The sequence below is a fragment of the Thermothelomyces heterothallicus genome, assembly GCF_042370625.1.
Source record: "Thermothelomyces heterothallicus CBS 202.75 unplaced genomic scaffold P884_scaffold_22, whole genome shotgun sequence".
Lineage (NCBI taxonomy): Eukaryota > Fungi > Ascomycota > Sordariomycetes > Sordariales > Chaetomiaceae > Thermothelomyces > Thermothelomyces heterothallicus.
Genome location: NW_027192583.1, coordinates 140,759 through 166,703, shown reverse-complemented (window position 1 = coordinate 166,703; position 25,945 = coordinate 140,759). Strand labels below are relative to the sequence as shown.

At 57.2% G+C, this 25,945-nt stretch overlaps 10 protein-coding genes across 10 annotated transcripts; 3 read left to right on the top strand and 7 right to left on the bottom strand.

Moving 5' to 3' along the window:
* Positions 1–618: 618 nt before the first annotated feature.
* On the bottom strand, positions 619–2,809 carry P884DRAFT_207066 (Hsp90 protein-domain-containing protein; the record flags this gene model as incomplete). The annotated part of the gene is made up of 2 exons (XM_069438763.1): positions 619–2,475; positions 2,552–2,809. 2 exons carry the CDS (start codon positions 2,807–2,809, stop codon positions 619–621), a joined length of 2,115 nt encoding a protein of 704 aa, XP_069295324.1.
* A 2,715-nt stretch (positions 2,810–5,524) lies between these two features.
* P884DRAFT_206736 (uncharacterized protein) lies at positions 5,525–5,977 on the top strand (the record flags this gene model as incomplete). Its single annotated transcript, XM_069438741.1, has 2 exons — positions 5,525–5,600; positions 5,709–5,977. 2 exons carry the CDS (start codon positions 5,525–5,527, stop codon positions 5,975–5,977), a joined length of 345 nt encoding a protein of 114 aa, XP_069295323.1.
* Positions 5,785–7,440, bottom strand: P884DRAFT_59880 (flavin reductase like domain-containing protein). Its single transcript, XM_069445979.1, has 2 exons — positions 7,201–7,440; positions 5,785–7,112 (listed from the first exon to the last, which is right to left on the bottom strand). The coding sequence occupies exons 1-2, from the start codon at positions 7,370–7,372 to the stop codon at positions 6,274–6,276; spliced, it is 1,011 nt and encodes a 336-aa protein (XP_069295322.1). The 5' UTR covers positions 7,373–7,440; the 3' UTR covers positions 5,785–6,273.
* A 486-nt stretch (positions 7,441–7,926) lies between these two features.
* On the top strand, positions 7,927–8,826 carry P884DRAFT_228688 (mitochondrial 54S ribosomal protein bL31m; the record flags this gene model as incomplete). Its single annotated transcript, XM_069439728.1, has 2 exons — positions 7,927–8,377; positions 8,513–8,826. The coding sequence occupies 2 exons, from the start codon at positions 7,927–7,929 to the stop codon at positions 8,674–8,676; spliced, it is 615 nt and encodes a 204-aa protein (XP_069295321.1). The 3' UTR covers positions 8,677–8,826.
* Positions 8,827–8,961: 135 nt separating this feature from the next.
* On the bottom strand, positions 8,962–11,227 carry P884DRAFT_248228 (Vps5 C terminal like-domain-containing protein). Its single transcript, XM_069440543.1, has 4 exons — positions 10,396–11,227; positions 9,935–10,315; positions 9,240–9,842; positions 8,962–9,181 (listed from the first exon to the last, which is right to left on the bottom strand). Exons 1-4 carry the CDS (start codon positions 11,068–11,070, stop codon positions 9,029–9,031), a joined length of 1,812 nt encoding a protein of 603 aa, XP_069295320.1. The 5' UTR covers positions 11,071–11,227; the 3' UTR covers positions 8,962–9,028.
* Positions 11,228–11,595: 368 nt separating this feature from the next.
* On the bottom strand, positions 11,596–14,984 carry P884DRAFT_262681 (TAF5-like protein). The gene is made up of 4 exons (XM_069441681.1): positions 14,545–14,984; positions 13,803–13,985; positions 12,942–13,747; positions 11,596–12,869 (listed from the first exon to the last, which is right to left on the bottom strand). Exons 1-4 carry the CDS (start codon positions 14,698–14,700, stop codon positions 11,696–11,698), a joined length of 2,319 nt encoding a protein of 772 aa, XP_069295319.1. The 5' UTR covers positions 14,701–14,984; the 3' UTR covers positions 11,596–11,695.
* Positions 14,985–15,208: 224 nt separating this feature from the next.
* On the top strand, positions 15,209–16,356 carry P884DRAFT_248222 (mediator complex, subunit Med11). Its single transcript, XM_069440542.1, has 2 exons — positions 15,209–15,377; positions 15,458–16,356. Exons 1-2 carry the CDS (start codon positions 15,270–15,272, stop codon positions 16,115–16,117), a joined length of 768 nt encoding a protein of 255 aa, XP_069295318.1. The 5' UTR covers positions 15,209–15,269; the 3' UTR covers positions 16,118–16,356.
* Positions 16,357–16,474: 118 nt separating this feature from the next.
* P884DRAFT_228678 (uncharacterized protein) lies at positions 16,475–17,199 on the bottom strand (the record flags this gene model as incomplete). Its single annotated transcript, XM_069439727.1, has 4 exons — positions 16,475–16,625; positions 16,676–16,727; positions 16,783–16,882; positions 16,942–17,199. 4 exons carry the CDS (start codon positions 17,197–17,199, stop codon positions 16,544–16,546), a joined length of 492 nt encoding a protein of 163 aa, XP_069295317.1. The 3' UTR covers positions 16,475–16,543.
* Positions 17,200–18,822: 1,623 nt separating this feature from the next.
* P884DRAFT_301830 (uncharacterized protein) lies at positions 18,823–22,105 on the bottom strand (the record flags this gene model as incomplete). The annotated part of the gene is made up of 4 exons (XM_069444891.1): positions 18,823–20,458; positions 20,526–21,443; positions 21,501–21,755; positions 21,816–22,105. 4 exons carry the CDS (start codon positions 22,103–22,105, stop codon positions 18,823–18,825), a joined length of 3,099 nt encoding a protein of 1,032 aa, XP_069295316.1.
* Positions 22,106–24,647: 2,542 nt separating this feature from the next.
* P884DRAFT_313020 (uncharacterized protein) lies at positions 24,648–25,854 on the bottom strand (the record flags this gene model as incomplete). Its single annotated transcript, XM_069445224.1, has 3 exons — positions 25,323–25,854; positions 25,055–25,265; positions 24,648–24,993 (listed from the first exon to the last, which is right to left on the bottom strand). Exons 1-3 carry the CDS (start codon positions 25,483–25,485, stop codon positions 24,648–24,650), a joined length of 720 nt encoding a protein of 239 aa, XP_069295315.1. The 5' UTR covers positions 25,486–25,854.
* Positions 25,855–25,945: the final 91 nt, after the last annotated feature.

Here is a 25,945-nt window from a genome sequence, read left to right as displayed (position 1 = left end):
CCGAAAATAACCCCCAATGAGGTGCGCATAATCCCTACAAATGTATCGCTTTGAGTGTCCGTCTCCGTGCATTGCACTGCCCGCCTAGTATCTCGCCTAGCTTCGAGCCTACCCATCTGTGGCTCTTACAGCCCAATCTTAGCCGTACGGCTCTTCTAGACCTTCGGTATTTTATCGAAATAAGCTGGTTTGATAATGCCGAGTTTCCGACTATCATGGCAAATCAGGGAACTCCTCACGTAGGGAACACTTACTTGTGGTTCTTTTGACCTCAAAATTTGCAGACTTGAATCACAAAAGCAGCGAGACCGCATTGGCGGGCTCAGCAAACGAGGACGCATTGGCTGCAGTGGCAAACAAGTCACGCCGTACAAGGTAACACGCATGGGCAAAGGCAAACCGCTGTGTCTAACCCTTAGAATTCATGTCCACGTCAAGATCATGACCCCGCCCACGTCCTGGCTAAAGTTACAGAGCAACGAGGCTGTAAGTTATTAGGCGAGGCCGGTAACAGATGCAGAAGGGTGAACTCAAGTGCCATAAAAATCGAAAATTAACCCGTTCAACTCCGATGTCCCAAGACCGTTTTTTTTTTTCATTTCCCAGTCATGTCATCATTTAGTCAACCTCCTCCATGGCGCTGTCGCCAGTCTCGGCGGCAGGTGCGGCCGCATCGGCAGCCTGGGCCTCCTCGGTAGCCTCGGGCTCCTCATCCAGGTTCAGGCCAAGCGACACAAGCTTGTGGATGCGCTCAGCGAAGCTGGCAGGCTCCTCAATGGTGAAGCCAGAGACGAGCAGCGAGGTCTCGAAGAGCAGCTGGACGATCGACTTGACAGTCTTGTCGTTCTCGCCGTCGGCCTCGACCTTCTTCTTGAGCTCCTTGATGATGGGGCTCTTGGGGGAGATCTCGAAGGTCTTCTTCGACGACATGTAGCTGCTCATGGAGGTGTCACGGAGAGCCTGAGCCTTCATGATACGCTCCATGTTGGCAGACCAGCCGAACTGGCCGGTGCGGATGGCGCAAGGAGAGCCAACCAGCTTGTGCGAGACAACGACCTTCTCGACCTTGTCGCCGAGGATGTTCTTGAGCGACTTGGCAAGACCCTCGTATTCCTTCTCCTCAGCCTCACGCTTCTTCTTCTCCTCCTCGGTCTCCTCGAGCTCGAAGTCCTTGGTGATGTCGACGAGCTTCTTGCCTTCGAACTCCTTCAGCTGAGTCATGGCGTACTCATCGATGGGGTCGACCAGGAAGAGCACCTCAAAGCCCTTCTCCTTGAGCGAGTCGAGGAAGGGAGACTTGGCAACGGCCTTGATGGACTCGCCAGTGATGTAGTAGATGTTCTTCTGGTGCTCGGGCATGCGGGTGACGTAGTCGGTGAGCGAGGTCATCTCATCGCCAGACTTGGTCGAGCTGAAGCGCAGGAGCTTGGCAAGGGCGGCACGGTTCTGCGAGTCCTCGTGGATACCAAGCTTGATGTTCTTGGAGAAGGCGCTGTAGAACTTGTCGAACTGCTCCTTGTCCTCGGCGATCTCGTTGAACAGCTCCAGAGACTTCTTGACGATGTTCTTCTTGATCACCTTCATGATCTTGTTCTGCTGGAGAGTCTCGCGGGAAAGGTTGAGAGGCAGGTCCTCAGAGTCAACAACGCCCTTGATGAAGCCGAGCCACTCGGGAATGAGATCGGTGGCGTCGTCGGTGATGAAGACGCGGCGGACGTAGAGCTTGATGTTGTTCTTGGTCTTCTTGGTCTCGAAGAGATCGAAGGGAGCGCGCCTGGGAACGAAGAGGATGGCGCGGAACTCGAGCTGACCCTCGACGGAGAAGTGCTTGACGCCAAGGTGGTCCTCCCAGTCGTTGGAGAGCGACTTGTAGAAGGAAGCATACTCCTCCTGAGTGATGTCCTGCGGGTTGCGGGTCCAGATGGGCTTCTGCTTGTTGAGCTCCTCCTCCTCAATCGTAGTCTCCTTGACCTTCTTGGTCTTGGGCTTCTTCTCCTTCTTCTCCTCCTCGTCGTCAACCTCCTCAATCTTGGGCTTCTTGTCGTCACCCTCCTCGGCGGCGGCGGTCTCGGCCTCCTCATCGGGAACCTCCTTCTCGGTCTCCTTCTGGACGTGAAGGTAGATGGGGTACGAGATGAACTCGGAGTGCTTCTTGATGACCTCCTTGATACGGCTCTCGTTCAGGTAGTCTTGCTGCTCGTCCTTGAGGTGGAGGATGATCTTGGTGCCGCGGCCAAGCTGCTCACCATCGGTGTCGGGGATGATGTTGAAGGTACCGCCGGCGCTCGACTCCCAGATGTACTGCTCGTCGTCGTTGTGCTTGGAGACAACGGTGACCTTGTCGGCAACGAGGTAGGCAGAGTAGAAACCGACACCGAACTGGCCGATCATGGAAATATCGGCACCAGCGGTGAGGGCTTCCATGAACTGCTTGGTACCGGAGCGAGCAATGGTACCGAGGTTGTTGACAAGGTCCTGCAGGCCGGGGGGGGGGGCTTGTCAGCGTGCGTTCTCATCAAAAACCCAAGGGCACAGCCAGGACGAAACTTACAGCCTTGGTCATACCGATACCGGTATCCCGGATCGTCAGGGTCTTGTTCGCCTTGTCTGGGATGATGTCGATGCGGAGGTCCTTGCCGGTGTCCAGCTTGCTGGGGTCGGACAAGGCCTCGTAGCGAATCTTGTCCAGAGCATCGGAGGCGTTCGAAACGAGCTCACGAAGGAAGATTTCCTTGTTGGAGTAGACGGTGTTGATGATGAGCGAGAGAAGCTGAGAGATCTCAGCCTGGAACTCGAACGTCTCGGCCATCTTGAGGGTATCTGTATGATCCTGGGGTATCTGAAGACGAATTGATCAGTATCGGTGTGCCCAGAATCGTTTGCTTTGCGCTGCAGAACAATTGTACCAGTGGCCGCAACGAAATGCCGAGAGCGTCCAAATGTGAATTTTCTGTTTTGCTGACGCGGGCTGTGGGGTAAGGTACTTGAAGGTGCGAGGGGAACGGCGGGCCACGAGGCTGAGGGGCAAGCGAACGCGGGGAATCATCAGGGCAGACTTACCAAAGGAGAATATGTCGATTGATCAACGGTCTACGCCTCGAAGACCTTTGGGTAGAAGTTTGAGAACGGGAAAAGAAGACGAGATGTGATGTTGGAAGATGAAGGAGAGAGAGTCGAGTGAGGAGGAGCCCGTGGCCGCTAAAATGTATTGCGGGCTGTTCCCTGGGCTGTGCTCTCGCGAGTTTCTACGAGATTCTATCGCCCAAATTCTGCGACTTTCTTCTGATTCGCTTCTATCCGCCTCCACAGCAACGGGCGGCTGTTGCTGATTGGTTTGCAGAACAAGCGACCTCTGGCAGTGGCCCACCTGAGGCTGCAATCAGAACCCTCAGAACCTGGAGAAGAGAGATATTGCTAGAAAATTCATGGCATCGGTTCGAGAACTCCAGGTTTGCCTGAAGGAGGCTTTCGGGAACCAAGAGGTGGAATCAAGCAGTTTTGAGTCTGACTGCTCTACCCTACACTCGGATTAGTTATTCTGGTCTTTTTGCGAAGCCTGGAAGCTCGGAATGCTCCAGAAAAGTCGAGACCCGAACCCCGCCAACGAGGCTGAAACGAGGCTGGCCCTTGCCAAACTGCCCCGCAGTTGCCCCTCTGACAGGCGGTCAACAGCCTACATAGTAGTTAACAGGCCGCATAGCAACGAAGGTTGCCGGCCCTGGTGGCAACTGATGTGTATTTTTCCTAATTCGCCTCTTTCTTATCTGGAGTAGTTCGGATCAAATTAAGAACGGCAAAGATTCTTCTCGGTGACATCCGTGGTAGATTTTGCCAGCAGTCGACTCGACTTATCGGTGTTCGTTGGCGGCAACAACGGGCGGGGCATGTTTAACCACTGCGACTCGCTGTCAGTGGAGGTACGTCCCCACGCTGCCTGAAACTCGCAAAAGCTTTGGGTAGGCACATATCTGCCTTGCCACCTCAATGACTTCGTTGCCCTGTACATTCCTTCCCTTTTTGGCCCTTCCCCTCTCCATCTTCAGACTCAAGCCAGCCTTGATAAACGGCCTCAAGAGCCATGATGTGTCTGTCTCCAGGCTTGGTGTCTAGACAGCGAGCCTAGGCTAGATCAGAGCAAGTGGTGAGTTGAAGCGAAATAATGGTAACCCAATCAGCTGGCAGATCGCCAACTGCTATCTATTTGCTTTTCGCAATGGCAGCCCAACCACCATGCCCCACGTTGTCCGGTGCATTGGACGTCTGTAACCTGGAAAGCCTGGCTTGGAGCCGAACACCATGCGTACCTAATATAGCACGTAGAAGTCGCGGTACACACATGCTGAATGTACACACACCAACGACAAGACAACCAGTGTCAGCACCTACAGTGCGGGTGGCGTGCTGCTTTTGTCAATTTTGAACCCCTCCTGCGTATCGTGGGGCTACTCTTGTCGTTGGACATAGCACGAGTGCCGAACCAAAGTAAACGTGTGGTGTGCCGAATAAGTGAATGGACAACAACTTCTACCGTTGATCGACGCCCCCACACGGCTGCTTAAACCAAACATTTTGGCTCCCCCAGCCGTTTCCTGCCGCCCTTGCAGTCAAGTCTCTGAACCCACGCTGGATGGACGCTGCTGGGCTTGCTGTGTCGAACAGGGATGTCTCCGATGAGCACGATTGCAGTTCTTCATAAACATCTGCTCCAGCCACCGTCACAGCACTCTCTGTCGTTGTGCTTCCCAACTTCATCAAGTACGACTGCTTGATCGTCTCGGATTGCAGTCAGTTGCTGACAGATGTAAGCCATCAAATCGTGTCTTTCAATTCGACAAGCACTCCCCGTCCTCCTTGATATGTTCAACCGCATTTTCTATTGTTCAGCTAGTATCAGAGTTGGTTTGTCAATTCCTTAGGATAAGGGGTAAAAATGGAAATCAAACACCACAGCATGAACGATGAAAGAGAGTGGAAAAGGCCAAAATGGAAGGAGATGCCACAGGTGTGCAAACAGGAGGATGATTGAAGCTCAATTACATTACTCCTCAAAGGACACCTGTACTAGATAGAGTATGGAGTAGTTACATCAAATCCAGGTCTCGAAGCTTGGAGCGGACATGCAGATCTGACGCAACCCCACCGCAACAAAACCAAGGCGGCATCGTGCCGATCCCGACCTGTCGGTGAGTTCGTATAACTTTTCTTGGAACCGAACGAGCAAAGGCCCATGCAGCCCGAACGTGTAGTTGGCATCATCTGAGGACAGTGTGGTGTTCCTGAGGCGGCAGTCTCCATGTCCGTTGGCTGAAAGAATAGCAGGCGTGGTCGATCGCACCCACTTTCCCGATTGCGTCACGACCGATGAGAGCTCCCGACCCCACCTTAAGTTTGTGCCCGCGGCTCTCTTCTTCTTCCTCTTCTTCCTCTTCTTCCTCCTCCAACAAACCGGCCACTTCAAACTCCAAGCAAGCAATCAATCAATTGACACCGAATCCGACTCATCTCTCAAAAAAAATCAGTCACAATGCCCGTTCCTCAGCTCGACGGTCTTCAAATCGAGGTCCTGAAAGAGGGCTCGGGTGAGCAGGAGACTGCCCGCGGTAAGATTTACAATTTTACCCCGCCTCTAGCGCGGCCCCTCCTGCAAGCTCCTCGGAGCACAGGCACAAGCGCCAGCGTTGACACCGAGCCCTAACGTTTTCCTCCAGGCAACACCATCGATGTGCACTACACAGGCACACTCACGGACGGCAAGAAGTTTGACTCGAGCCGCGACCATGGTGAACCGTTGCGCTTCACCGTTGGTCAGGGTCAGGTCATCAAGGGCTGGGACGAGGGTCTGCTGGGAATGAAGGTTGGTGAGCAGCGCAAGCTAACCATTGCTCCTGAGCTTGCCTACGGCAGCCGCGGTGTTGGCGGTGTCATTCCGCCCAACGCTACTCTCATCTTTGAGACGGAGCTTGTGAAGATCAACTGAGCTACTCCAAGCCAGTCGGCGGCGGATAGAAACGTTGATACCAATGATGACGGACGGGTCCTCTGGGTTCGGGGTCTGTTTCAGGGCATGAAGCCTAGGCAATAAGGCTTCTACAGGGCCCCTTGAGATATTCCAATCAAGTTCGAGACGGTCCCCTAGGGGCCGTCTCCCACCACCGTTGCTTTGTCTACTCGTACATGCTAGTGACTTAGTGCGAATGTCCCGACTAACCGCCGCCGTCGGGCCGAGGAAAATTACAGCGGACAAGTACATATACATATCTTACACCACTCCGTCTATAAACTCCCCTCTCTGTTCTTCCCCGGCATGATACAACCCCCGAGCTGTCGGTACCGTCTGTCGGCATACAACAGCCCAAACCTCTCGTGCTTTCCCCTCTTTGCCCCGGTTCCCTCCACAATCTCCAGCACTTCCCCGATCACGATAACGTGATCTTTGACCCTCACCAGTCCCCTCGAGGGCTCATCATCCAAAAGCTTGCACCTCAGAACATACAGAACCCCGTCCCCCTGCAGGACCGGCGGCTCCCTCTTGTGATCATCACCGTTCCCATCGCCCCCGTCGGCTCCGCCGACCCCTCCCCAACGGACCCGGACGTCGCCTTCCTCGACGAGCCTGTCGAAGACCTCTCTCCCTTGCGCGTTGCCGCCGGCGAACCAATCTGCCACGCGCGCGCCCGCCGCGTCGTCCGCCAGCACGTGGATGTTGAAGCGGCGGCTGGCGGCCACCGCGTCGTGGGTGCGGCTCGGCACTGCGATGTTGAAGCTGACCAGCGGCGTGGGACTCAGCGCCAGAGACGTGAAGGAGGACATGGTCATGGCGCGGGGAACCGGGGCGTCCCCGCGATCCCGTCCGCCGGCACGCTCGGGGCGTGGATGGGTGGCGGTGCAGACCACGACCGGGTGCGTGAGGAGGCGCATGACGGCCCGGAGCTGTTCGGAGAGAGGGAGGTCGGGGGAGGAGGAGGAGGAGGAGGAGGAGGAGGAGTGTGGGTGGATCGTGGGAGGCTGGGGGTCGGTGAGATGGAAGGTTCGGGGGTGGCGGCGCTGCTCATGTTGGGATGACTTGGAGACCGTGGTGTGGAAGGCTCGAGGACGAATTGGAACAGAGGGTTCTGAAGGGAAGGCTTGTCAGTTAGTAGCTATTACCCCCCGGGGGGGGGAGGGGGGAGGTGGGTGGGGGAAGAAAGGTTCCCGGCGTACGTCGAAAGCCACATGTTCTCCCAGAGGCTAAGGGCGACGGCGCAGCGACCACGGACCGAGTCGGCCGCACCGAGCAGGTCCGGGCCAAGGAACCATGGTTGCACCGCTGAACAGGGCGGACCAGGGAAATTCGCTCGGTGGTCAAGCCCACAAGAACGCGGGGGCTGCTCATCTCAGCCCCATGAATTCCAGTGGCTTTTTGCAATTGAGGCCACTCGGGAGGGTCGGTCGCGGTGCTGTTCTCTTGGACCTAGGCTCAGCCTGGAGATGGATTGGCCTGGCCATTCTGGGGTCCGAAATTTCGGGCCATAGCCCCCCCGGGGGGGGGGGGTTCGCCAGTTGCGGGCGATAAGCGATAACTACAGATAACAACCCTGATTCCTGACCGTGCGAGACGGAGTAACCAACTCTTTTGCGCACTCGGCCGTTTCGCTATGCCGCATCGAAAATTCAACCCGCAACTCCTGCCACGGCGCCGAACGCGTGCAGCCGTCGAAACGAAGCATCGGCCGAAAGTACATACCACCCCCGACGCCGCGAACAAGGGAGCGCACAACAGCCAATTCGCGCTGACGAGCTCCCCCCGACTATTTCCCCGGACCTCCCGTGTCTCGATTGGGCACACGAGCATAATTTCCATAATTTCCATCCCCCCTCCCCCCAGCAGCGCAGCCCCGGCCGACGCTACCGATACCCTTCCGTCTTTCGTCTTCCCGCTTTCCAACGATGGGGAAGCTCCCCTCCACCATCATCCTCCGCCGGCCGTCGCTGGCCGGCCCCGTCTTGCAACACACGGTCATCCAATCATTATCATCACCACAGGCGGCGGCGGCGGCGGCGGCCAACCAGGTCCGGCACGCGACTTTCGTTCCCCGGCCGCGGCGGCCCTACCAGTTCACGCAGCTCGTCCAGCTGAGCGACGGCTCGACCTTCACGATGCGCACCACCTCCCCGCTGGCGCTGTACAAGTCGGCCAAGGACAGCCGCAACCACATCCTGTGGCAGCCGAGCGAGAAGACGCTGCGCAACGTCGAGGTGGACGAGGCCGGCAAGCTGGCCGCCTTCCGGGAGCGCTACGGCACCTCGTGGGATCTGGAGGCCCCTCCATCTGCTGCTGCTGCTGCTGCTGCTGCTGCTGCCGCCGCCGCCGAAGCTCCCGCTGGTGGGGAGCAGGAGGGTGCCCGAGCAGGCTCTGCTGCTGATGTTGCCTCCTCCTCCTCCTCCTCCTCCTCCTCCTCCTCCTCCTCCAAGGAGGCAGGGAAGCCGGCTGGGGAGGACAAGGGCGACGAGAAGAAGGCCGAGGACAAGGCAGCTGAGCGGGTCCGGGCGTCGACACAACAAGCAGCGCCGGCGGAGGATGCGTTTGACTCGCTCGTCGACCTCATCAGCGCGTACGCTACAGAGGACAAGAACACCAAGGGCGGATTGAGCGCCAAGGACCAGGCGAGGAAGGACAGGAGCGGCAAGAAGAAATAAAGGACGGAGGAGAGTCGGGGACGAGGGAGGTTGCGTGGAAGTAGTGTATTCTTTGTAACATAGAAGACCCCATTGTTTTCTTTTATGGCATTCGAGGGAAGCCGAACAGCCTGTCTGATAGACGGTCCGTGTCGATAACCGCGAAAGAGCTCACCGCGGCATGTGTGGGATACGGCTATGTATAATACAATGACAACAACGCCATGCGGTTCGCTAACCATATCTGTGTGGCTGAATCCGGTGCCGTTCTTCGGACGCTTCCGCCGGCATGCGCCCAACCTGAGCGTCCGTCCCGTCTCCCTCACGACGAGGCCTGGCCCGTCGCCCCACAAAAAACATCTACAAAAAACATCTAGTCCGAATCCTCGTGGATTCTCGCCCGGGCGCGATCCACCGCTGTGTCGCCCGCCGGCTTGTTCGTCTGAATGGGGGCCGGCCGGTAAAAGACAGACTCGTCGTCCTCGGCGTCCAGCTGCATCAGGAACGTCTCCCATTTCTCGATCAGCTAGACAACGTTAGCGCGGAGAGTCCATCACGCCAAACCACTTCAGTGGACGACCAACCTCTTTCTGCGCCTCCACTGCGCTCTCCAAGAAGGTCTCGACCCCGGACTTGAAGTCCTCCACCTTCTCCCGCTCGAACCGGTCCAGCTCGGAGCGCATCAGCCGGCCCATGTCTTCGAACAGCAGGCGCGCCTGGTGCACCTTGCGCTCGGCGTCGGCCACCTCGGCACTGACCTGGTTAAGGCGGTCCTGCTGGCTCTTGCCCTGGCGCAGCAGCTTATCCTGGGCCGCCTTCCGCTTGGCGAGCTCCGATTCGGCCGCGTGCCAGCTGTGGAAGGCCTTTTGGCGCTGCGAGAAGGCCTGCTTGACGCTGCCAATCAGGCGGATGTACTCCTCGATGATGATGCCAAAGGTGAGCACGTCTTGCTGCGCCTGGCGGTCGTAGACGTCCCGGATGGTGAGCTGCAGCTCGGAGAGGGCGTCGAGCGGGCCAGAGAGGCTGGGCGACAACTCCACCGTGGACAAGGCGTGAAGGGAGGCGGAGAAGTCGGCCGCTGCCTCGGCCATGGCCTTGCGCTGGGCAACCATGCTGTCCATGGCTTTGAGCAGCGCTTTGAGCTGGTTCTCGAGCGCGTCAAGGTAGATCCTGCGGTCATGGAACCACTGCTACCGCGTCAGCGCTCATCTTGTGCCGTAGTCTTTTGAATTCTTTTTTTTTTTTTTTGGAAAAAAAAATAATATCGAAGAAGACTCACATCATCCTGCTCGACAAACTTGTTCCCACCGCCCACGCCGAACCCGAGGGAACCGAGGACGCTCTTGCTCTCCCCGAGAGCCGGCTCCTTGCGTTCCTTGTGCTTCACATCGACATTGAACGCCTCGCTCTCCAGAAACAGCTTCAGATCGCCGTCCAGCTGCAGCGTCGGGTGCGCGGCGATCTTGTTGAGCATCTTCTCGAGCGCCGCCCGCCGCGACTCGACAAAGTTACTCTCGAACCGACCCACCGCCTGCTTCTCGGGCGGCGGCGGCACCACCACGCCGGGGTTGTTCGCGTGGAGCGTGTTGTACAGCCACAAAAAGTCTCGGTACCGCCTCTTGACCTCGAATTCGCTCTGCTTATACGCTTTGGAAGTCGTCTGATATCCCCCATCAGCATCACATTCCATACATACTCCATGGGCAGCGAAACAAAGTGGGAGAAGAAGTAGATACGGACCTTTGTCCTAACCGAATACACGATGTGACTGCTCGTCAAGTCCCCCACCTTGTGCGGATCGCCGACCGTGATATGGAAGGTCGGCCGCGCCGCCTGCTCGATGCTGACGCTGGGGTGCGTCGTGGACCGGACCGGGCTCGGCAGGGCGGCCTGCACCGCCGGCGGCTGCCTCCCTCCCACTCCGGCGGCCCGCCCATTCGCTTCGTTGTCGTTACCGTCGACATCGTCGTCATCGTCGTCGATCCGATGTGGATCCGGATACTGCTTCAGCTTCCCGCCGGCCGAACCCGGGGTCGGCGGCATGGTGGTGCGGAGGGGGAGGGTGTTTTCCTTGAGCGGCGGCACGGGGGGTCCGCCTTCCTGGCCTAGCGGCGGGGGGCGGATGGCATCGCCGCTGGGAGGGGAGTTGCTAGCGCTCGCAGAGCCGAGCGGGCCGAGAGGGTCGTCCTCGACTGCTTCCAGGCGGGTGGGCTGCGCGACGAGGCGCCGCGGGGTGACACGCGAGGGGCGGGTGGTGGAGGTGGAGGAGGATGATGTCGCACCGCTGGCAGCGGCGGTCGCCGAGGAGTTAGAGGCGGTCGAAGCGGCAGCGGTGGTGCTGTCGTCGGCGCTCTGCTGAGTCGAGGTGCCCAGCGGGTCCGACGCGCCGGCCGAGTCGGCCCAGGGGTCTTCCATTGCGAGAGTAGGGTGACAGGTTCTTAATTTCCTCTTCAATCGCGATGTCTCGGGGATGCGATGCAAACGGCAGCGTATTTCGTGCGAAGCGGGGAAAGTTGGTGGCGTGTGAAGGGTAGCAGCTTCTCTAGCCGGGTACGTAGTGTACTTAACGAACGATGAGCATGGAGGAGTACTGCGTGCGTTAGTTACGTACATACCAATTGGCGCAGGCTGAGGCCGAGCGTTTCTTGGCAGCCGATCGGTGTGGGGTTACTTCCTTGAGCACGGAATAGTTACTTTGTATAACTAACTACGGATTAGTTAGGCTGCTCCTCATCGAACATTCCATTCGTGGTTCTCGCCGTGGAATCATCTCTGAATCAAATATGTGGAACGAAAACTGCCATCACTGATCAATTGCCTGAATTTTTCCCACGACTGAATCAACGCAGTGACCATGGATATCGAATCCCTTGCACCTTATTGTACATATAGCTATGTTCCCAAGAACTCCGGGCTCCATTTCACAGCCTCCCCGGTCAAAAAAAAAAAAAAAACCAGCCAACCTCTCCGATCCTTGAATGCCCGCTCGCAGCCTTGCTCCAATTTTGCGGGCAACCGTAGCTGCCTATTCCTCGTCGTCCTACCGTTCGGGGTCATAGCAGCCACCAGCCACAATTAGGTTCATGCGTGTGAACTGCACCTTCATGACCGGCGTCTTCTTGGTCGCAAAAGCACTGATCTGGTCCGGTGTTATTTGAACCTCCTTGCCTTTCTTCTTACCACCTCCCCCCCCGCCTCCGCCAGTGCCAACTCCTCCCCCGGATGTGCTCGCGCTGGCCGCAGGCGCTGCCTGGCCGCCCACCGTGATGCTGCGGCCATCCGAGGAACCGCCGACAGCGATGGTGTCGCCCGTCACCGTCCCGTCCGCCTGAGCGGCCGGCTGGCTTGTTCCACCCGTGAGAGGATTGGCCTTGTTGGGATCCGCGGGCAGCTCGACGTCCCAGACGCGGACGGTACCATCTAGGCCGCCTGACACAAGGACGTTCGACTCGGCGCTGAAGCTGAGTGACGGGATCCCTCCCTTGCCGTGGCCGCGGCATTGTTTGATGCGCGTGCCCTTGTCGATGTCCCAGAGCATGATGTTCCCTCCAGCATCGGCGCTGGCTAATATCGTACCATTGTGGGCGCACTGAAGGGCGCTTATGTAGTGGGTGTGGCCGGTGAACACACGCACGCAATTGCCGGTGGTGACGGACCACATGCGAATCGTCTTGTCCATCTCGTCCGAGGCGGAGAACACATAGGTGCCGTTGGGATGCCACGCCAGCGCCGAAATGCTGGTGTCATGGCCGACCATGAGGCGCTGCGCCGACGCGTGGTCCTGGGAGAAGACGCGGACCGTCTTATCCCATCCAGCCGTGGCGAAGTAGTGGCCGTGGGGGCTCCACAGAACGCGGAATACTGGACCGAGGTGCGACTTGTAGATGCATAGGCATGCCCACACTTCCAGAGACCAGAGGCGGACTTGGCCGTCCGCCGAACATGAGAGGAGCAGCTTGGTGCTCGTATCCGGCTTCTTCTCGTCTTTTTCACCGTAAATGTTCCGCTTGAGGTTCGCGATGGAATCCGAGAACGACACCCCGTAGACAGGCCCGGAGTGCCCAATGAGTTTGCGGTTATTGACCTTGAGGTCCTTCTCGTTCTCGAGGCTGCTCGGCAGCGGCTTGCCGTCCAGAGACCACACGCGGATGTACGAGTCCATCGTGCCGACAGCCACGAGCTGGTGGTCGTTGGAGAAGTCCATGCAAGAAACGCTAGGGAGACCATTAGCACAAAAAAAAAAAAATCATTTGCCAGAGGGACGGACGCGGCAGACTGCGACATACCTCCCCAAAGTGTTGTGGAAAGTAAACATGCATGCCGAGACTGGGATGCCAATGCCACCCGTGCGACCCTCGATCCGGAACCGGTCGCGGTTCTCGCGCACCTTCTGCATCTCCATCACCACATCCCTAGCACGCGAGGGAGGAAGGGGCAGGTCCGCTCGAGAAGGCGCGTCCGCGCTCTCCTCGCGCTTGATGCGCTTGTCGAATTCTTCGACCAGCGTAGGTCGGCCGTCGGCCGGTGGATGCCGCTGGTCTTCTTCTTCGAGCTCGGCCCGGACATCGTCCCTCAACTCGGGCTCCAACGGCATCGGGCCGAGCTTGAGCTTGGCACTGGTGTCCAGGACATCACGGTTGGAGACACCCGTGAAGACGCCTGGAATGCCCTCCTGAGCGTCGACCTCGTCGAGGTCAAGGTTCTGGGCACGCCGGTAGATGGCTTCGAAACTGTATGGTTCGATTGGCCCGCGGGCGCTCGTTTCAACACTGCAGTGGGTTTGGAGAATGTAAGTGATCGTCGCTCCGCCCTCGTCCGCCTCGCGTTCTAGAAAGTGGAAGAGGTTGCCGGAGAGCGACTGATTCAGCGGGATGCGGTACTTGTTCTCCCGGTAGAGCCTGGTCGTCTCGTTCTCGTTGACGTGCTGAGGCAGCGTGACCGTAGCCAGGAGCGCTAAGGTCTCGTGGTGTACGGCTTCAAACTGCGGCCGTAGGGTTTCCAGCAGGTGTTGCGCTTCATCGGTGTAACCTTGGGCGACAAGTTCTAGGTAGGAGTAGATGAAGACGGGCCAGAGAAGCTTCCTGAGCTCAAACTGGAGGGAGAAGTTAGTGGTGTGCCAGGCAGCCAACGGGGAGAGAGGAGCAGACCTTGTAAATCTCAAGATTGTTCTCAATCCAATTCCTCAACAGCACAAAGGCTTTAAGGTATCTCTTCGGGCCCGGGTCCTCGCTTCGCTGCGCAGGCCTCCCATCGGGGCCGAGATAGGCCGTCTCTTGACGGAAAACAGCCTCGGTTTTGGTGAAACCTTTCTTCTTCAGGTAGTCGGTGACCTGGTGGGCAATCTGTGAGCCATAGTCCACAACGGCGTTGTGCGGCAGCTGAGTAGGAGCGAGCGGCAGAGGCCGCGGCTTGGGAGGGGCCATGACGAAAGCTGGCCGATGTTGGCGAGAGTGATGCTGCAAGGGAATGAAGAGGGGTTGACGTTGGGATAGGCATAATCCGAATCTGACCGCAGCCCTGCCGGGTCAAGACTTTGCCTGCAAATGGCACACCATATTCGAGTTAAGGAAACAATGGGCGAAGTCAAGCTTGAATGGCACCACCATCCCAGCCCGGTTCCCAGAAGCAGACCAGCCCAACAAAAAAGGATATGGCAGTTGCTACCTAAGATAGGTACTCGGGATGCGGTCCCACAATATCCGGAACTCTTGACACGTAAATGGCAATCGCATCACTTGATGAGATGGGGTTCTGTGTGGTACTGTCCAAGTTCGATTCGCGGCCGCGGCCCCGGAGGCCCTTAAGGTCCTTAAGGTCTGCCACGACAGTTCCCGAGCAATGGATGGGAGGGGCGCAAAGCAGACATCATAACGGGCGACAGGGGCTTACAATCTGGTTGAGGTTTTGAGCTGATGGCGGATTGCCAGAGCTCGTCGTTGTTGCTGCGGCACCACTGCTACCAGGGCCTCCCGCAGCCTGAGGCTGGCCGCTGTAAGGCCCTCCAGCTGACCCCGGCACGCCCCCCTGGGGCACTTGATTCGACATCTCGGCCGGTGAGTTGGTGTGTTACTATTAGTCGAGGAAGAAAAAAACACGGCAGCGAAGGCTCGTTATCGGTTCAACGCCTCGATTCTCGCGGGATGTGCAGGAGCAACCAACGATGCTGGGGCGCGTCTCCCCGCAGGTCCTGCTCCCATGAGCTCGATGACAACGCGCTATACTAGGATTGATAGGCTTCCACGTAAGGATCAGGAAAAGAGAATGCTGAAAAGACCTTGAAGGAGCCGGCCTCCTTTCCCGAGGACAGTGGACTTGTAGGGATCGGTTGAGGCTGATTTGATGAGTGACTGAAACATTGAGAGAGCCTGCGCCGTGACCGTAAAACGGAGACCTCCGAGGCGACCAGGTTCTTACATGCAGAGTGGCCTGTGCGTCCCGCCACGCCCCACGTTCAAGTCGCCAGCGAACCTTGCAGCGTTGATTGATGTGGGGGAGGGGAGCTTGGGGCTTTGGTCCCTTGGTCAGCTTGGCCAAGTGACCCAGACGGTTACCACACGACCATCTGTGGCCGTCTCGAACACTATCGCAGAATCCCATCAATTCTCCAATTCACCATGGATGGCTCAACGCCACCTCCCGGCCCCAATGGCGGAGGGCCGATTGACATTCACCAACCCTTCACCCCTGGCGAGCGCATCCAACAGCTCAGCGAGACCGACCAGGTACACCGCAACCCCCCCCCCTTTATTTCTCACCACCAATTCGTTTCCTTTACGATATGTACTAAATATTCCTTCCTTAGGACATCGCCTCCCTTCTGGTCCATCTCTCGGCCGCCATGCGTGCCCTGGCCACCCCTCCGGGAACCACTGTTTCCGAAACCGGCAACAACAACAACAACAGCAGCAGCAGCAGCAACAACAATTCCAGCTCGATTGCAACCGGCGATCCAGACCTCGAATCCTCGGAACCCGCCCCGGCCACCGGCAACGATCCGGTATCGGCCTTCAACGCAGCTCAGGCAGCCTTCTTCAACACCCTGGACCGCGTTGACAAGCACCTCACCCGCCAGATCCTCGCACTCGAAGAGGCGGGCATCATTACTCTTAAGAATACCGCAGCCGGCTCCGGGACGGCGGCGGGTACGGCGGCGGCAGAGGGGATCCCGCAGGGCGGCGAAGGGGCGGCGGGGGCCCCGAGTGGCACACAACAGCAACAACCGCAGCAACAGTCGCCGGAGGGAGGAGCAGGTGACGCGGCCAAGGCAAGAGTTGCCGGGCCGAGGAGGCTGGAGCCCGACGGGATGGGCAGGTATGGGAATCTGGATGTGGGCAAGCTGAACATGGCGAGCAGCACGGTAGAGAGGGATGTGGAGCGGGAGCTGTGGCGGAGAGCGAGGGAAGAGCTCGCCAAGGTCGTCGGTGATGCCGGGGGCGGGGGTGGAGACCCGATGGAGACGTGAGTTGAGTCGGTAAGGATCACTTCTATTCTTCTTTGGCGTTTGACGGCTTGTATTCTTTCTTTCTTCTTTGGGCAAGGGTGGTTGAAGCTATGGCATTGATAAAGAACGGCCTGGTTGTGGTGGCGGCATGAAGATACCCTTGGGGCAGTCGGGATACATCAATGAGCGGTGAGTATATAGAAAATTATCATTTTCTGTCTCCAGTAAGAAATGGGCTACTAGGTGCACCCTCTTGTCCGCAGTTTCTCGGTTTCCTCCCCCTTCTCTGAACCGCTCTCGAGTCTCCACGATCCTCAGGAGGGCAAAGAGTTGCCAGGTTTCTCAACGAACAGCGAAACGGCCGTCGATGCATATTGCGCTTCGCGAAATTAGGCCATTCAGGGCCGCAGTGTAACAGACTCCGCGGAGCTGTTACACCGTACGCTCCTAGGACGAGTGGTTACAGAGTCTGTCATAGGCGCCCGAGGCAATGGTGCCGTTGGCCTCAACAAAGATCGAGGTCGGAATACTGCAAAGTGTCAGCTCCATGCAGCGAGTTTCCTGATAGGCGATTCTTACACGGCATCAAACAGGACACAGTTGATGTGCTCGTTGTTGGTCTCGATGTTCTCTACTAGACCGTCAGTGCGTGCTCTACGAGGTGCAGTCCATGATGAAGTACTTACCGTACCACGCAAAATAGGCATTGCAGTTGGGTTCAGCGTTACACGTGTACTGACACTTGAACGGGCCATACGGGTCGCTCTCATGACTGAAACTCATTGCCTATCGTCCTAGTCAGCCAACGACACCGCAGCGATTTGTACCCCTGGAAACGAACGTACGTGTGGGCCGGAGATGAAATGGTCGCTGTACCAGTCCTTCGCAACCGCATACGAGGTCCAGTTCTTGGAATCCGGAGTCACCAGCGTGTAGTCGTCGATCGGGTAGCCTGCGGGATGCTGCTTAGAGGCCGGCATGCCGTTAGTACAGGCAGAGGCTGGGGCATCACGGGTCGATGTCGCCGGAATCACCGCATGGTTGCGGTGGTGGATGGCATGCTTGACGAAGTTGTCGGAACGCGAAGGTGCGGCGAGTGCCATGATGGCAAATGCTGCAACCAGCAGGAAGGAGATGGTTCGAATGATGGCCGCCATATCGAAGACGTTTCGAATCCAGGGAGCTGTAGAGATTGAGAGCTTTGCCTCGAAAGTGGTTTCTCAGGACAAGATATCGGTGAGAAGAAGTAGGTAGAATTAGTGGTTTCGAAGCGGAAGTTTCTGCGGATGGTTTTTTTTATTTAGAGATTTCGTGTTTGGAGGGTTTCGCGTTGTCGACGAGGTTGGGAAGGGCCAAGGCCACGAAACCTACAATGAGATGGAAGGAGCGATGGCCACACCACTTCGCTGCCCTTCCTCGTTTACGAGATGTGTAAATCGATCTGCCCAACTGTGTCATTGTCGATCAGGCCCATTGACTTGAGAAACCAGAAAAGAAGCTGCCACACGCCGGTTTCCTGATACAGATATCACTCTCGAACATCCGACATACTTTTCGTTGCAATAAACGGCAGATTGTACCTCCAATCAGTGGTTCGCCTCTAACAGCATGCCTCAAGGGACGATATGACTCGATGTATCATTCAGGAACACATGTTAACTGGCACGCTAATGTCCTCAGTATATCTGCCATTGCGAAGTGAATTATTCTAGGACTCAGCAGCAAGAATAGTTAAGTTGCACCTCTCGAATATGGAGACTACAGAGCACGGCTGGAATAATATAGAATCTTCTACGACGATTGCACGTCATTTGCATCTCGGGGATGTCTTGATCCCCTTACCTTTCTTCCTCTTCAGTCACTCCACCACTTTGCAATGAATGATCTTCCCCCCGTTTCCCAAGAATGGTTCCCCAATCTCAACCTCGAATTATCCGGCGTAACCATCCACAATTTAAGCCAAACACGATCACCGATGGGAAGAGCCCAATAGCAGAGCGATGCGGCCATTCCCTGTTAGCTGTTTATTGGTGCGTAGTCTCAGTGTTTCTTTCTCGTATGCTTGTACATACAAAAATACCACCCCAACCAGCATACCTATCGATGTGCGGCGGATAGCTTTACCGTCGGTAGATCAGAGGGCGACTCGTACGATAAATGAGAACAGGCGAGTATCTTTATAGAGGCATTCCGGGGCCGAAAAAAAATTTGTTTGAGATAAAGCTGCTAAGGATAGAAACTGAAAGTAAACCACCGTCCGCATGATGAGGTGTGAAATGCAAACAAACAAACAGAGATACTGGCTTGCAGAGGAACATAGACACGACCACAGCAATAAAACCACGATACTCCGTATACATCCATCAATGTTCATATGGTTTCTTTGTTCATAGAACATGCCTCAAGGCCCAATATCGTTTTGCTTCATTAGGCTAGGCAGCTTGACAATGAATAGGTGACGCTGCTACATAAGAAAAACCAAGGACCCGAACTACATATCACGCCCTACATCGACACTCACAATCTCTGCTGCCACTATCACTAAGCTCACAATCAAGACAGGACATCATACAAACAAACGCCGTTTGCATCGAAGCGCTGGACCGTGAACCATAACAAAAAAAAAAAAAAAAAAAAAAAAGAAAAGGGGGGAAAAGAGGGAAGGATAACCGTGTAGACCATCAACGGCACTTCGAACCTAAAGAGTCGGGGGTCCCTGCCCCTTTTTACACCTCGAACCGTTTTTTCCCATCCACGAGTCCCTCCGACAGCTTCGTGACCGCCACCCACGCCGGCACAAATTGGAGCGCCTCGTCCAGCGCCGGGATCGTGCCATGGACGTTTGCGTCGCTCCACTTGCATACCACTGCGCCCTTCAAGCCCTTCTCCCGCTTTCTCAGCTCCCCGTCTTCAGCAGGATCCTTCCACTCGACATCCACGACCCACTTCTCGTTCCACTTCCGATGCCACATCCGGAACTGCGTGATCCCCGCATCGGAGAGCTGGCCGAACCGCGCATCCCATCCGGAGCTGCCGTGCACAGACAGCCGGGAAACGGGCGCCTCGAACTCCAAGAAGCAAGCCTTGGTGTTGTTCGCCGCGACCTCGAGCCTAGCGGCACCCGGCCCCGTCCGCGAGGCGTTGACCGTTACCAACCCGCTATAGCCCTCGTCTCCCTCCTCTTTCTGCTCTTTAGCAAACCGCCCATCGACAGGGAAATCTGTAAGCCTCGGCCTCGAATCTGAGCCGTCAAAGCAGCAGCTCGCAAGCCCCGGCCTCCTCGACCCGCCGCAGTCCACCGCCTTGCCCGAAGCCGAGGGCAGCGACGCGATGATTGGACGGACGTACTCCTCCACGCCGTCGTAGCACACCCTATTCGTCCCGTGGTCGAGGTCCAGCGTCTGCGAGAAGTACACCTTGTACCGCGCCCCCGCCGAGAAGGGGAACGCGATGAGGTTGTACACCAGCGTCGCGACAAACACGACCATCAAGAAGACCGGCACGTGATGCGTCACGCGGTGGATGAAGGGCGCCAGCGGGAGGAGCAGCAAAACGGCGGATAGAAAAGAAATCAGGTAGGGGAGGAGCAGGTTGCTGCCGTCGGCCCCGGTCTGGTGGACGGCGTCGACGAGCATGAGCGCGGTCTGAGCCACGAGGATGATGATGAAGGGCCCCAGCAGGAGGAATTGCAGGATCCAGGCCGACGACGGGAGGCGGCCGGACCAAGCCTGTTCGTTCTCGAAGGGGGAGGGATGGGGGAGGCCGTCGTGGCTGTAGCGCCGGGCGGCGCTGCTGACGAGGGCCGAGATGGAGCGCCGATAGGTTGTCGCGAAAGTGGTTCGGGCTGGTTGGTCACCAGCCGCGCTGCCGCCTACGAGCGGGGTCCGTTCGGTCGGGGCCTCAGTGTCGGCGTCGTCCTCGTCACCGTCACGAGTTGGTCGGGGGGCAGACGTGGAATGGTTGGAGGGTCCTGTTCGGGGGGATGTCGGCTCTCGGGTAGATGCTGGAGGCGGCAGTTGGGATGGCGAGGGACCATCGCGAGAACGGCCGCGATGGTATTCCCTCTCCTCCTCCTCGTCGCGCAGTTTCTGGGCCCAGGCCGACTTTTTCGGCAGCGCGAAATGCTCGCAGAGGGCAATAAACAGCGAGAGAAACACGGCGGACTCGAGAAAAACCGACGGGTACCCAGCGCCGATCCTCAGCCTGTCCTCCGCAACGGTGACCGCCACGAGCGCGGCCCATCCGATAATGAATATCCAAATCTGGACATAGGTTCTGTGCAAAGCGCTGGGTCTCACAGAGCTTGCGCCGCGCATGATAACCCAAAACGTAAAGTAGAACAGCGACACCATCATGGCCAAACTAATTGGCAATGTCAGCAAACACTGTGACACTTCGCATCAACCAAGGGCTGTAGGGGCAGACATACACGGAATATCGACTGCTGTATATGATGAAAGGGTTCACCTTCCTCATCAAGAAGGCTGCTCCCAGCGTCAGCGACCCGGCTACGACGAGCGCGAAGGGGAACCGGAAGAAGCCCTTCCATCCCCCGACCGACACGGGCTCGTCATCGGCTTCGTAACCTGTCTTGACTTTCGAGCTGAACAGATAGTACTTATCCGCTCTATGCAGCAGGTAGCTGACCAGTATGAGGATGAGCGGTGTGGCGATCAGCAGGGTCAACGACCATGCGAACATGCCCTTGAGACCAAAGAGCACGAATCCCTTGCCGAAGAGATCGAACCACACTCCGTCACTCGGACTGCCGTTGCTCACCTTGCCGCGCGCGCCGTCGGGGCGGGGGCCGACGAAGGTGTTGCCCGTGTCGCCGGACAGGCGGGCGGTCGTGTGGATCGCGGCCGACAGCATGTGCCAGAGACTACCCCTAGACGCGTGCCTGGCATCGTCTTGGTTGGTGTGATAACGCGCGCGGGGTTTGAAGAAGGCAAGGTCGAGACCGCGCTGGCCGTACACGTCGTAGAGAACCGAGTAATCGGTGGCGCTCCTGATGAAGCCAAGTCCGAAAGCATCGGAGCCGATGACGGTGCCGAAGGGATTGGGTGATCCGGCGTAGGCGGCCGTAACCTCGCGGTCGGTAGTGCGGAACAGCATGGCTCGGCCGCCGGCACCGGCTCCCTCGAGGTTCAAGAAAGTGTGGATGTACGGATTCAGAGGATGCTGCCCGAGCGCTCGGGCGCCGTACAGGTAGTCTTCCTCGCCGTTGTTGAGCATGACCACTATGCCTCTATCGGGCTGGTTCTCGGGTCGGGTAAAGTACTGGATCAACTGCAGGCAAGTAACGACACCCATACCGTCGTCTGTGGCGCCGTAGCCAGTGGAGACCCTGAATACAGTCAGTCCAGTACTTTATAGACCCGATTTTGAGGTGGCAGGTACGTACGAGTCATAGTGAGCGTTCACCAGCGTCAAGCCCTTTTCGTTCTGCCCGGAATCATGAGGTTCGACTGCATCCCACCACTTGCCCGGGCCATCGGATCTGCCCCTGATGTAAACAAGTATGTTGGTGCCCTCAAAGTACGCGGCGATTTGGGGTGTCTTGGGGTCGGGGACGACACCTGACGCCATTGCAAAGGTGCAATTGGATGTCAAGTCGTCAAACACGGTGACAGCGGCATCCGGGTTTTCTGGGCCCTTGCTGTTGATTGAATTGATTAACTCAGGTTAACAACCGACGGATTTGCGCGGCAGGTCTTACCCGTCGATCGTCCAAGCCGCCCCATTCTCGGTTAGGATAGAGCGTATGCGCTCGAGAAGAAACCGCCTAAGGTCATCGTTGTAGTGGCTGTTGTAGGGGTGGTAGGCTTGAGTGAGAGTTGCCAGGTCAAGCCAGGCCTGGGTGAGATTGGTGCCCTTCACGGGAGACTCGCCATGTGGTGCCGGTGGCGTCTCCTCGTTGATGACAATGATGGGGATGAGAAGGGCGAGATAGGTGACCGTGGTCCAGAAGGTGACGGGTCCTGGCCGGAACGAGAAGGGGTTGATCATCGTGACTTAGCTGGGTAGCACGGGTGGGCTGACGGGGGTTCCCTCTTTCGGTCAGGAAATGCGAAGTCAGTTGAAGCTAGGAAACACCCGCAAGCTTCTCCGACTACTCATATAAGACGTTGCCGATTTGCGAACGACATGAGTTGTTCAGGACTTGGGCGACCTAGTCCCGGAAGAAGTATCTCGATTCGCGCTGTATCGTCTCCCACATTCAACGGCAGGACTCTCGACTCGCCAAACGCACGCTATTTGGGACTGCGTCGTCGAAAAAAGCTCAGGTACGACACAGCATCTGAAACGTCGAAGCAGACCCTTGTTTTGCGGCTGTACTCGCGGGGTCGCTCCTCGCGAAAGCGACCGGCTTATATACTCTTGTTGAGTCCACCGTGTTGCTGGGGAAATGGCGACAAAGTAGCATGGACGACCTCGCGAAATGCAGAAGCCGGTTAGAATTCAAGCAATAGTGTGGGTGCCTTGGGCAATTAAATGATCTACGAGCCGCGAGGTCGTTGACCAAGTTTGCGGGGAGCGGAGCTCTGATGTGTAGGTGCGGATCGCAGCTGCAGTAGGCTGCAACAGCTACGGATGTATGTATGTATGTACACGCAGCAATTGGCCCAAGCTCCCAAGTGATGTCACAGGCGCCCTTTGCCACCTGCAAGGGGGTGCTTTGCAAGCCTCATGTTAAGCAAGAAGTGTGTGCATACAGTACTAGTACAGAATAAGGTAATCCGTACCCTGCCAACACCTCTAAATACCATACATACGCTGCATGCACATATAAAGTGTGTATAGCAACCTTCACCTCGGCTATTGAATGACAAGCCAGGCGACAGCTGTCTATACGACGGAGCCAGCATTCTATTTCTCACCACATTATACATGCCACAAGATTGCGAGAGTATCTTCATGCAATATTCCGCTGCTCAATCTTGTACAGTTAGTGCTGGCTATCCCTTTGCCTTGACTATCTAGCCAATGGACTGTCAACGTCTGGTCCGACAGGCTTGATCAAAGCGTTAGGCTTAGGGCCAGGCTAGCCATTTGCAAAGAAGAGAAGAAAAAGAGAAAGAGAGAGAGAGAGAAAGAAAAAAAGAAACAGCCTATCGGTCGTCAGTAGCATCTACTACCCGACAAAAGACTGCATCGCAGCAAGTTAGTCCGCTAGCGTCTACCCTTAAGCACCTGGAGGAGGTGGTGGCAGGTCTGCGGGCGGCGGCGGTGGAGGAGGAGGAGGAGCATCCCCAGAGGGCGGAGGGGGCGGAGGCGGCACGGCATTAGCGTACTGACTGATCAGGGCGTTTAGTCCACCAGGGAGGCTAGGCGGCGCGCCACCAGGAGGGGGCGGAGGAGGCGGAGGAGGCAAGCCAGGGGGAGGAACCCCGATTCCCGGGGGCGCACCAGGGGCGCCATAACCGCCGTAACCCGGGTATCCGGGGTATGCGGCCGGAGCACCCATGGGCTGGTTCCAGGGAGCGGTGCCCGGGGCAGTAGGGGCCCCGCCATAGGAGCCGTGGCCGCCAGGGTAGTAGCTATCACCTCCATCACGGCCATCGAACCCGCGATAGCCACGGTCGCGGTCGCGGTCACGGTCGCGGTCGCGGTCACGCGCCCACGGTGCAGGCCCTCCGGAGGGGCCAGTCGGGGCGCCGCCCTCGTTGTCCCGGTCGTGGTTCCTGATACGCCAAGGAGCAGGCCCACCAGTCGGGCCGCGTGCCCAGGGCCGAGCATCGCCTCCGCCGCCAGAAGGACCATGGGAGCCGGGCCCTGCTTCAATACGCGCGGGAGCCGCGCCGGAACCGCCGAGTTCTTGCATGAGTTGCTGCGACAGGTTAGCACAAAGAAGTGCTTAAACCAACCCGAGGGGTCCACATACCTCGTACTCGCGATCTACGGCATCGCCGCCACCCAAGCGGGAAGCACCCGACCGAGGACCGTCATTACGCCAGCTAGCACCTCTTTGTCTGTCGGGGCAATCACGAGCCATATGCCCGGCGTTGCCGCAGACACGGCAGATGATGTTGGCCGTAAAGTTCTGCCTCTCCGGGCAGTCATACTTGCGATGCCCAATCTGGCCGCAGTTCTGGCATGCCTGGTTCTCGTCGTCACGAAGTGTTCCGTTCAGGGCGGCCAGCTCGCGCAGCTGATTCCGCTTCAGCTCATTCTGGCCCTCAGGGATAGACGCGGCCTGGTCACCTGGTCAGCATGCGTTACATGTAGCACTCAAAGCGGGAACCACGAACCGTTTCAATAACGTTGTGAATCAACTTCTTGGCCTTGTTGACTTTTTCCTCAGTATCCGCCATGATGAGGCAGTGGAGGTCCTCCTCCTGGTTGCTAGAATGCGCAGCATCGGAGCGGCCTTTGCCTTCCTTCACGGAACCCTTTCCGCGAATGGCAATCTTGGCTCCGGATTCAGCTTCCATCTTTTTGAGAGTGTTGCCACGAGGTCCGATGAGTAAGCCAACTTAAATAGGGAGAGCTAAGCGTTAGTAAACCGGGTCAAGTGAGACGAGAAGAAAACAAAAAGTTCGTGAGCGAGTTAGAGTCCAAGGGTTAGCCCGCGAGGCACAGCATCACAGCAGGATGCCGACACAAGTGCCTGGCAAAGTACCAAGGGTGAGGGGAGTTTGGAGTGGTTAGAAGAGGTTAGAGGGTTAGCAATCATACTGAAATTGATCTCTGGATAGTCGTTAACCGGGACGTAGACCTTCTCCTGAGTCTTGGTCGGCCGGCGATAGTCTGCGGGCGGGTGATAGTTCGGGATGGTCTTTATGGCCTTCTCGATCAGCTTGTGGCGCTCATCCTCAAGGCGCTTCCGGTAGCGATATTCCCGAGTATTGATACGGCGGCCGTGATTGTCGTACTGCGGAGGAGGCGACGGAGACCTTGATCGCGCGCCGTTAGCATCAGCAGTAAAGGCAAGGTGGGACGCGCAGCAAAACACACCTGTCTCCGTCGGCGGGAACGACGTCGTCAATCTTGAGCTTTTGCGTGATTTCCTCGATGCGCAGATGGAGAGTATAGGCTTCCAGTTGCTCGCTAGTCATGTCGGCGACGATGGCAGTCGGCAGGCCCATGAGCCCAGCGGCCTTGTTCTCGGTCGCTTCGCCCCAGCGATTGCGCTTCTTGCGACGTCTCGGGCCGTCGTGTTCGGAACCTGCGAAAAGGGAAAATTAGGATCATACCTCGGAGAAGAGTCGCCAGAATAACGTACGTTCAGGGCTCCGACCGCGCTTAGCATCGCGGTCGCCGTTCGCAAGACCATTTGGCGACGCGCTGCCATTTTTGGTGCTGCTGTCTTCGGGGTCGGCTCCAAACCGGCGCTTTCCCAAGGGAATATTATTGGAGCCGGTTATGCCTTGATTTCTCCACGCCATTGTGTGGTTCGATTGCCTTGCGGTCTGGGAAACGTTGGTGTGGATGTCGAAGGCGACGTCTTTTTCAGGAAGTTCGAGATCACGGCAAAAGAACGGCCAGGTTCGCCACGATCTTACTGAGTAGCGTACACTAGCTTACCCTATCGAGGCCCAAGGCATGCTGACCCACGTGATAGCTTGGCACAGTGCACGGACTCCTCGCAAGGTTACATACCACATAGAACGCAATAACTCTCAGTAATCCGTAATCCGTACTTTGTAATGTAATCCATACCTCCATACTCCGTACAATCTCAACAACTCTCACTTTGCAGTCCGTTCATGGACCAAAATATGGGAGTTTTTTTGGCATTGGCGAGCCAGGTATTGCGGTTGTAATTCAATTCAGGCCTGCAAACGGCTGAAGCTAGAGTCAAAAACATACCGAGCATGTACCTCCATGCGTGCAACCGCGCCCGCC